This window comes from Gavialis gangeticus, unplaced genomic scaffold, assembly GCF_001723915.1.
Source record: "Gavialis gangeticus isolate Ggan-Ray unplaced genomic scaffold, GavGan_comp1, whole genome shotgun sequence".
Lineage (NCBI taxonomy): Eukaryota > Metazoa > Chordata > Crocodylia > Gavialidae > Gavialis > Gavialis gangeticus.
Window position 1 is genome coordinate 1,198,337 of NW_017728960.1, and position 10,183 is coordinate 1,208,519.

Below are 10,183 nucleotides of genomic sequence, written 5' to 3' on the forward strand. Positions count from 1 at the left end.
CCCAGGCTCTGGCTGAATACCCAGGGGTGCAAGGTCTGCACCAGGGGTCGTCCAGCCCCTTCCCTGCCAGCCCGTGGTAGAGGGAGCTTCCAGCATCCCCAGCACAGAAAATCTCTTTGGGCTGGTACATCGCAGCCCCAGGGTCCCTGCCAGAGAAGTAGCCAGCTCAGTCTGAGGGGAAACCTCTGAGCCCCCCACGCAGCTGAGAAAGAAACAAGGCAGGAGAGGAGACCCCCTCCCCAGTGTCCGGCCCAGCCTGGGCCAAGGCATGGGGGTCCCAGCATTTCCATCACCCAACTGGGGAGGCCCTGCTCACAGCCTGGAGCTGTGATCTGAGCACAGGTGTGGGGTGACCCGTGTCTGCTTGTACATGCATGTGCATGGGTGCACAGCCAGCTTGGAGCCCCCGCAGCCCAGCTCTTGCGCAGCCTGCCAGGACTGTCCCCGCGGGAGAGGAGGAAGATCAGCTCCCGACCCAGATGTGCTCCAGGGTGGATGGCCCTGATCCTGAGCAGCCCCGGGACACCAGAGTCCTCTGGGGAGGATGGGGGCAGCTCCAGGGGCTGGGCAGGGCTCTCAGAGGCAGGATGTCCCGTTCATGTGCGAGCAGTCTCCCGGCCGGCCCTGGCCCACGTTTGGGTCCTTGGGGGAGCAGGGGGTCTCCTCCACCAGCAGTGCATCAGCCTCGGCGTCAGGGGCCTCGCCGGAGCCGCGGCGCTGGTTCTCGGAGCTGTAGAAGAAGGAGAGGCGCCGGAAGGCCAGGCTCATGTCGTCCTGGATGCGGCCCAGCAGCTGGGTGAAGGACGGGCGCTGCCGCGGGTTCTGCTGCCAGCACCAGCGCATCAGCTCGTGGCTGGGGAGAGAGCGGGGTCAGCACACCCCAGACCCCTGCCCCCTCCCCAGCCCCAGAGAAGGACCCCATGCAGCTCTGCAAGGGTGCAAAGCTGATGCCCACCCTGGGACCTGGGTGCCCACAAAATTGGGCCCAGAGAGGAGGCCACCAGACCCGGGACACAGAGGAGGTTGGGCATCAGCTCACAGCTTCTCAGGGCAGTTCTCAGGCCGCTCGAGGACGCCGTTGTCCATGACGAAGTGCAGCACCTGCTCATTGGACATGCCCTGGTAGGGCTGCTCGGCCAGCGTGGCGATCTCCCACAGCACCACGCCGAAGGACCTGGGGACATGGCACCACGTCACGGCCCCTGCCAGCCATGTCCCCCTGGCCACACACCGCTCCCCGCCGGGAAGCTTGCCAGACCATCCATCCATCCATCCATCCGGGAGAGGGGAGGCACCTACCAGACATCTGAGTGGGTGTTGAAAAGCCCGTCCTTCAGGGCCTCGGGAGACATCCAGCGCACGGGCAGCAGCCCCTTCCCACCCTTGCGGTAATAGTCCGTTTCATAGATGTCCCGGGTCATGCCGAAATCTGGGGGCAGGAAGGCAGGGGGGTCACCAGGCCAGAACACACCCCCCCAGATCTGTACAGCCTCTGCTGGGAGCAAACCTGAGAGCCCCTGTCCCACTGCCCCCACCTCCAATCTTGACGGTGAAGTCCTCAGACACCATGCAGTTGCGCGCAGCGAGGTCACGGTGCACGAACTTCTTGGCGTTCAGGTATGCCATGCCATCGGCGATCTCCCCCGCCATCTGGATCATGGTCTTCAGCGAGGGCGGCGGCAGCCCGGGGTTGTTCTGGGAGACACCGAGGGAGGACAGGTGGACAGGGGGCCTAGTGGGATCAGGGCAGCCTCCCCCCCTCCAGTGTCCCCAGGAAGGTTCTAGGGGAAGAAGCTTGTGGAGCGGAGGCCCAGAGCCTGCAAGGTGTGCTGGGTGGGGGAGCACCCGCAAGCAGGGTGCCAGGTGCTGTACAGACCCAGAGCCTCACCGAGCAGATCTTCCCCCGAGAAGGAGTGGGTAGGTTTGTCTGGGATGACATGCCTGCCTCAAGATGGTTGGGAAGACTGATGGAGGGAGAGTTGGGTGGATGGATGCAGGGTTGGGTGGATGCAGGGTTGGGTGGATAGAAGAATTGAGGAATAGGAGGGGTGGGTGGGCAGGCCCCATCCAAGTCAGGTGCCACGGCCTCAGCTGGGGCAGTACATGGCGAGTCTCCCCTGCCCAGGCTCCCCCCAGCCAGTGTGAGACCCCCACCCCTGCCCCCAAGCTCAGTCCAACACCATGATGCACCATCAACCTGCCCTAAATCCACCACCCTGAGCAGCTTCCTCCTGCCCCCAACACCACCTGTGGCTTGGCCCCCATCCCGCACCGTTCTCCACCCTCCACCCAGCTGGATACTGGCTGCAGCCTCTCACCTCAGCGTCAGGGCGGAGAGACCGGAGGTAGCTTTTCAGGTCCCCGCGGGTCATCAGCTCCATGATGACCAGGGCAGGCTGGCCCTGTGACACCACGCCGAGGAGACGGACCTAGGGAGAGGTGATGTGGCATCAGGGCAGGAGCTGTGGCTATGGGGGCTAGCTGGAACGTGGATTGTCCAGGCCTCCCCGAGACCCTCCACCGGGTCCCCCAGGCCCCCTACCACGTGGTGGCACTTGAAGGCCTTCATGACGGAGGCTTCATTGAGGAACTCGATACGCTCCCGCATGGTGGCCAGCTCATTGACGGTCTTCAGGGCCACCTGGGTCTCCTCGCCCTCCTTCTCCAGGCCACGGGCAATGCCCTCGTACACCATGCCGAAGGAGCCCTGTCCCAGCTCCCGGATCACCGTGATCTTGTCCCGTGACACTTCCCACTCGTCTGGGACATACACTGAGGTGCCGATGGGGGATAAAAGCCTACTGTTGCTGCTGGCCTGGGGAGCTGTGGACTTAGGGTGCTGAGCCACCATCGCGTCCGTCCCCCTGCCCTGCCCCAAGACCCCTTTCTGGGCCTGGGATGCTGCAAGGGGGTGAGCTGCAATGCACCTTCCCAGCTGCGTGCTTCAATTTCCCCCTGCCCCAAGCGGTTTCTGGGAGCCGTACGTACTGTTGGAGGTGCTGAAGTACTCAGGGTTGACCGAGGCGTAGAGTGTGCCGCTGGGGTACCCATCGCTGTTCCTGCCAAGGGGAGAGGGCAGGGGTGAGGGTCTCGCCAGAGGGTCACAGCTCCCACCCTGCTCCCTGCTGAACCCCCCAGCAGGACCTAGCACCATCTGACCCTGCTGCAAACAGGTGCCCAAAGGGGGCAGAATCAGGCCCAAGTGTCACCCCCAGGCAGGATCAGGCCCTCTGAGCCCTCCAGAGAGCCCAGGCTGGGGAAGGCAGGTGGGTCTCAACTCCGTGCAGCCTGGCCCCCACCCCCACCCCCACTGGCCTGGTTTGGACATGATCTCAGGGCAACTCGGGACCCCTGCACATTACCTCTTCTTGTTGTAGAAGAAGACGAAGACAGCCAGGCAGGTGATGAGCACCATGAGCAGGATGGGCATGACAGTCAGCAGCACATAGATGCCCCCAGACTCTTCCTCCACTGTCAGGGCAGGGGGTAGAAATAAACCCAGCCTTTACAGATGGGTGGGAAGCCAAAAAAACCCCTGCCCTGGCCAGTCCTGCGGCACCATGAGCACCCCTCAGCCGGACCCGCGCACCACTCACCTGGGCCCAGGATGTAAAATTTGACCAGGCCGGTCCAGGAGCCATTTCCGGCCAGCGAGGTGGCCCGGACCTTGGCTGAGTAGTTCCCTGGCTGAAGCAGGGCGAGGTGGACTCCGCCATATTTTGCATAGCGGTGCCGGGAGACGCACACCACTGTGGATACGTTCTGGGGCAGAGCAGAGACAGGCTGAAGAGGGGCACGGGGATGCGGGGCCTGCTTCTCATGCAGCATGCCAAGTGCTGTACCAACCCCGAGGGAGAGGCAGCCTCTACCCCAAAGACCCTCAGGGCGGGAGGCGAAGGGTGTGGGGCGTACGGTCAGTGGGTGCAGAACCCAGGCATCCAAGACAGAGACACGGGCAGGGGCCGGGGGAAGGAGTGGGACTCACCTCGGTCTCCCGGCTGTACTTGATCTCATACTTGAGGATGAGCCCATTGGGATTGTGCGGCTGCTCCCAGCGCAGCAGGACACTGTTCTTGCTGGCTGGCTCCCAGGTGACGTTCCCAGGGATGTTGTCTGCTTCCACTGGAGGGGGAGAAGAGAGGGATCAGAGCTGTGGGAGCAGGTCTGACAGCCCCAGTGCTGCCCAGAGCCTCTCCTGTAGGGCCAGGAAGGTGGCATGGGCCTGGGGGATTCCTCCTGGACCCTCATGGGGCCCTACAACCGCATCCATCGCTGCCCTGACCCATGGACCCCTACATATCTGGGGGTCCCACACATGAGCACTGCCTGGGGGGGATCCCTCCAAGCTGCCGTGAAGCTGAGACCAAGAAACTCATTGCATGGATGGAAACCAGGATTTGAACTCTGGTCTCCAGGGGCTGCACGGTGCCCCCATCCCCTCTCCTCGGCGCAGGCCGTACGCTTGGGCATGGTCCTGGCGAAGACGAAGGTGGCGGCGCTGCAGCCCACGGTGTGGGCAGCGTGGTTGCAGGCATGGATGTCAATGCGGTACTCAGTGAAGTGGCGCAGCTGAGACAGCACCGTCCGGTCCCGCAGCACCTTGTCCTCGAAGATCTGGAAGTCGGGCTCAGCCTTGGGGCTCATGCCCCCGCGCTGCAGGGCCGACAGATTCCCCCGGGGCTCCAAGGAGGGTGCATTGGGCAGCGCGTGGCCAGGGCTGGTCACAGCCAAGATGTCCCGACGCCTCTTCGGGGTCCTACAGGGGACAGCGGTGAAAGCTGAGTGGGCTGGGGGACTCCTAGGTCCCTCCCAGACCTCAGGGGTTCATCAACAGTTAGGTCAAGGCAGGACTCCTGGGTCCCGGAGGAACAAGGGGGTCACACAGCTAGAGCAAGCCAGGACTCCTGGGTTCTCTTCCTGGGGTTTTCTTCTACCAAGCAGGGTCTCTACTCACCTCTGCGGGTTCTTGTTCACCGATGTCACCTTCCAGGGGGGTCTGGAAAGACAGAGCCGGGAGACTACCCAGAGGGTCCTGGCACGCCAGGCACCCTCATGGGATGGACAAAGTATGGTCACAGGCAGCCCCATCCCAAAGGGAACCCAGGAGTCCTGGCTTTTCAGCTAGACACCCCACTGCCCTCCACACCCCTCCGCTCTGCCCGGCCCAGGGCACCCTGCGGCATCCCCCAGACCCCTGCGCCCGGAGACAAGGACCCCCAAGACCCCCAGCACCTGGGGATGATGATCGAGTTGTGCAAAAAGTTCTCAAACTTCTTTTGGAAGGAGACGGCCTCACCGCCCATGTGCAGCTGCCCGTCGGCTGGGTGGCAGGGGCAGCACCGCTCCTCAGCCGCCTCCTCACCCTCGGGGCCCTCACTGCCCTCCACGTCAAAGCGGGTGTCTGCACTGCTAGTTGGCAGCTTCAGGCCTGGGCCGCGGTGCAGTGTCGGTGGGGTGATCAGGAGGCACCTCCTCCGTGCCCACCTGCCACCCCCCCACAGCCCCTGGGATGGACCCAGGAGACCAAGCAGCTAAGCCCCACCCCCCCCCTGGCACCCCTAGTAAGCCCCGCCCCTTGGGACTCCACCTTAATAAGCCCCGCCCTGAACATCTCTTGTAAGTCCCTTGGGACTCCACCTGGCTAAGCCCCACCCCCTAGCATCCCTTGTAAGCACCACCCCTTGGAACTCCACCTTCATAAGCCCCGCCCCTGGCATCCCTTGCAAGTCCCACCCCCTGGTACCCCTTGGAAGCCCCGCCCATTGGAACTCTACCTTCATAAGCCCCGCCCCTGGCATCCCTTGTAGGCCCCACCCCTCCACCTAGGTAAGCCCTGCCCCCTGGCACCCCTGCTGGGTAGGGAGGACCTGGGCATGTAGCCTATGGCAGGGAGGTGGCCCCTGGCGCCCGCCCGCGCTGACCTTTGTGGCAGTAGTCGTTGACATAGAGGTCGGCGTCCTCGGCCAACTGCTGCCACAGCACCAGGTAGTAGGTGATGTTCCCATTGCGCTGCGTGGGCGGCTTCCAGCGCACGATGATGTGGGACGAGGAGTTGGACATGGAGATGACATCCCGCGGCACCGTCGGGGCTGTGGGACACCACGGCATGACCCCCCCGCATCCCCTCTGCATCCCCAGCTGCCCCTGTTCTTCCCTGGGGGCCTGATCCTGCCTAGGCCTGGGTCATCCATAGCACCCCTGCGCCCTCCACACCGGCAGAGGTGCAGAAGCTTCCAGGATGGGGCCCTCACCCTGGAGGATATGCACCCAGGACCCAGACCTCACTTGCCGCAACTCCATGAGCTGGCGGCGGTAGCTGGCTGTTGTCCTCTGGAGCGACCTAACAGGTAGCGGGATGTGCCCTGGCACCCCTACCTGCTGGCAGGGTGCGGATGTAGACCACCTCGCTCTGTGCCCCATAGTTGCGGCCTTCCTCCGCCGTGGTGAGGGGGATGGCGCGGACAAAGAGGGCATACTGTGTCCAGGGCTTCAGGCCCAGCAGCGCCACACCGGGGTCCTGGTCGCTGTGCAGGGGCAGCTCTACATCCACCACGTTCCAGCTGTGAGCCCCGCAGGCGTCTTGGCCCACGTACTCCGTCACGTTCTGGAAGGGCCTGGACCACCCCCCCCCCAGCGGGGATCAGCGTATGGAGGGCCACAAACTCCCCTCCTCCCACCTCCTGGCTGGGACTCGGCCCCCTGCTACTGCTTGCAGGACAGAGATGCAGCTGCCTCTGGGATCTGATGGCCCCAGATGCACAGCTGGCTCTGGGGTGCGGCATGGCACCAGCTTCACACCTCTGCATCCCGTATGCACGTACATGATGCAGCCACATCTGGGGAGGGAATGGCATGCAGCAACCCCACCCTGGTGCAACACTTCACAGGATCCCGAAGCCGCCTCTGCATCACATACACCCATGCATGATGCAGTCACCTCTGGGGAGGAACGGCATGCAGCAACCCCACCCCAGTGCAGCACTTTGGGATGCCAAAGCCACCTCTGCATCATATATGCACATATATGATGCAACCACCTCTGGGGAGGGAATGGTGTGCAGCAACCGCACCCTGGTGCAGTGCTTTGGAATGCCAAAGCCACTTCTGCATCCCATATGCACATACATGATGCAGCCACCTCTGGGGAGAAAACAGCATGCAGCAACCCCACCCCACCAGCCCAGGCAAAAAGAGGGGAGCCCTGGGGTACCCCAAGGCAGAGCCAAGCCTGCCAGCTGCCTCCTGGCTGACTCAGGGTGGATGGAGGGTCCATGAGGACCCCATCCATCCTGCATTCCTGCGGATGCTGTAAAGGAGCAGCATCCCCACTGGGCATCGGGGGCTGTGGCCTCGGGCAGGGTTCTTTCCCGGGTCCTGGGCACTCACGACTCCTTGTAGTAGACGATGAAGCTGAGCAGGTCGCGGTACTCAGGGGGGCGGTACCGCTCCCACTGCAGGAAGATGCGGTCGGACTCAGTGATGTTGGAGACGAAGCGCAGCCGCTGGGTCTTGCCTACAATGATAGAGGCAGGTGGCTCGGGGTTGGCAACTGTGGGCATGGAGATCTACCCCCTCCCCAGCCCTGGGATGCACTGAGACTTACCCAGCTCATGCATCTACCACCCAGGTCAGGATAGAAGGGGGAGACCTCCCTGGACTTACCGGAGTGGGGCAGTATGATTGTCCCTTTTGCATGCATTGGTGTGTCTGTGTAGACACAGGTAAGTACTTGCGTGTGTGTGTGGGTGAGTGCATGCTATCTGAGTGCACTGTGTGTGTGGGTGTACAAGTGTGCATGCTTCTGTGTGTGTGCCTGGGTGCATGCTGTCTGTATGAGTGCACTGTGTGGGTACAAGTGTGTGTGTATGCATGTGCACACTGTCTGTGTAAGTGCGCTGTGGGTGTGTACAAGTGTGTGTGCAGGGAGGGAATGGTGGTGCTGATGGCAAAAGGGGTGGAAAGGACCATGGCAGGAGGGTACTGGATGGCAACCCCCCACCCCAGCCGGGCAAGGGCAGGGGCACTCACAGCTGGCGCGGTCCCCATTGGTGCGGGGGTTGATCTCGGCCTTGTTCTGCCGACCCTTGGTGCCTGTGACCTCCTCCATGCGGTAGATCTCAGCCAGGCAGAGCTTGGGGTTGAAGGCGAAGTACATCTTGCCCACGGGGATGGAGAGCGTGTGGTGGCCCCAGTCCCACAACTGCTGCAGGTTCTGGTTGTCCAGCACATACAGGGTGTAATTCCTGCAGCCGGGGGGAGAGGGGCAGGATCAAATGGGGTCCCCAGGGAGCAGGTCTCACACACACACACCCACACACACACACACACAGAGGAGTATGTGCAGAAGCACAAACACTTGTGCAACAGAGCATGCACATACAGTGTGCTCACACACACAGAGTGCACTCATACCAGTATCATGCACCCAGGCGTGTAGGAACATGCACACATGTGCACACAGTGCATTCACATGTGTGGAGCATCCACGTACACAGAAGCAAATGCACACTGCATGCACAGCATGCACCTAGGCACATGCACACACACAGAAGTGCACACATTTGTACAGACACTCAGTGCACTTACACAGACCGCATGCACCCAGGCACATGCACACACACAGAAAAGCACACACAATTGTATATACATACAATGCACTCAGACAACATGCACCCGTGCGTATGCACACACACACACAGAAGCACACACACTTGCACATGCACTTGTATACCCACACACACAATGCACTCAGCATGCATCCACACACAGAAGCACACATATGTGTATACACATACATGCCAATGCATACAAAAGGGACAATCATACCACACACACACCCTAGCAGTGTGCACATATGCACACACATAAGTAATGCATACATACAGACAACACACACACCTTGCAGTGTGCTCACATACCAAGGCAGGGATGTGGGTGGTCACCCCCACACACTTGCACACGAACCCCTTTCACACACGTGCATACAGATGCCACGTGTCCCGGTGTCTTGCACACCCACGCCAGGGCACCCTGTCCTGCAGCCTCCCACCCTCTCCCTGCTACCCCTGCCCAGGAGCAGATCCCTGGGCGCCAGGCACAGCTGTGCTCTCCCACCCAACAGGCCTGATGCTTAGAGGAAGGCACCAGCCCCACCAGAGCCCTGCAGCTCCCAACCAGCTGGGGAGAGGGTGGAGGGGGCCTCTCACCCGTCCACCATGGAGTCCCCGCGGATGAGCTTGAGGTTCTTGAAGAAGGACAAGGAGACGAGGGCGAAGGAGTGCTTGATCTTCAGGAAGCCTGTGATGGTCTCAATGAGCCCCAGGCTGCTCTGCAGCTCAGAGGCCAGGTTGTCTGGGCACAGAGGAGGCAAGAGCCCATCAGGAGGGTGCAGGGGAGGGGGGCAGGACTCCTGGGTTCCAGCCCACCCTCATCCCAAGCGTGCTGAGACTCAGCGAACTTGTCCACCCACGGGCATTGCTGCTGAGGGGCAAGACTCAGCTTCCCCCTGCCACCCCTTCCAATCCTGGCAGGCTGGAGACATGGGGGGATGGGATGTGGTGTGGGGTAGTGGCAGAGAGCAGGGCAGGGGGCAGGGAGCACTCACAGCCCCGGCGGATGTTGAGGATGAGGCTGCCCTCGAGGAGGGTGCAGCCGGCCAGCTCCTGTGCCGCCCGTGTGGAGTCAATGGTCTTGGTGCCCACCTTGCACTCCTTGGGGCACAGCCCCTCGCACCTGTGGCAGAAGATGCTGCGGGGGAAGGCGAGGGTAGGGAGTCACAGGCACAGCCTCCGCTGGACCCCCTGCCCCAGCCAGGGGTGCAGGGCACAGGGCCAGCGTGGGACACCAGATCCATGCCCTGACTCCCTGCAGAGAGGCATGGAGCCTAGGGGCTGGGAGGGGCCCTGGATGTAACCCCCGGGGTGCAGCTGCAGTAGGAAGCATCTGGATTTGGGGGTGGGGGGGGTGGGATCTGGATTTGGCCCCAGAGTTAGATGTATAGGGGTGGTGTTTGGTGGGTGCTGACCTGCTCTCATTGCGGCTGTAGCCAGGCGGGCACTCAGAGAGGCACTGGTGCTGGTGGATCACGAACTTGGAGGCATCGCGCGGGTTCTCGGAGACCTTGCGCAGGCTGGCACAGTACTCGGCCGTTACACAGCGCCAGCCCTCGTACTGGTAGGTGCGG

The 10,183-nt window shown here is 62.3% G+C and overlaps 1 protein-coding gene across 2 annotated transcripts in view; it reads right to left on the reverse strand.

Moving 5' to 3' along the window:
- Nucleotides 1-560: 560 nt before the first annotated feature.
- The window catches only part of INSRR (insulin receptor related receptor), a 21,661-nt gene continuing 12,038 nt past the window's right edge, over nt 561-10,183 (reverse strand). The window contains exons 4-23 of one of the 2 annotated variants that reach the window (XM_019519130.1): nt 10,025-10,183; nt 9,605-9,747; nt 9,207-9,351; nt 8,029-8,243; nt 7,387-7,513; nt 6,376-6,614; nt 5,922-6,089; nt 5,233-5,428; nt 4,955-4,996; nt 4,461-4,756; nt 3,986-4,122; nt 3,597-3,762; nt 3,363-3,471; nt 2,989-3,059; nt 2,543-2,772; nt 2,319-2,429; nt 1,536-1,695; nt 1,300-1,429; nt 1,040-1,174; nt 561-853 (exon numbers count right to left, since the gene is read on the reverse strand). In XM_019519130.1, the coding sequence (XP_019374675.1) occupies nt 577-853; nt 1,040-1,174; nt 1,300-1,429; nt 1,536-1,695; nt 2,319-2,429; nt 2,543-2,772; nt 2,989-3,059; nt 3,363-3,471; nt 3,597-3,762; nt 3,986-4,122; nt 4,461-4,756; nt 4,955-4,996; nt 5,233-5,428; nt 5,922-6,089; nt 6,376-6,614; nt 7,387-7,513; nt 8,029-8,243; nt 9,207-9,351; nt 9,605-9,747; nt 10,025-10,183 (3,256 nt within the window). In that variant the 3' untranslated portion in view covers nt 561-576. The remainder of the gene's footprint in view (nt 854-1,039; nt 1,175-1,299; nt 1,430-1,535; nt 1,696-2,318; nt 2,430-2,542; nt 2,773-2,988; nt 3,060-3,362; nt 3,472-3,596; nt 3,763-3,985; nt 4,123-4,460; nt 4,757-4,954; nt 4,997-5,232; nt 5,429-5,921; nt 6,090-6,375; nt 6,615-7,386; nt 7,514-8,028; nt 8,244-9,206; nt 9,352-9,604; nt 9,748-10,024) is intronic. The other variant, XM_019519207.1, reaches the window with a different exon arrangement.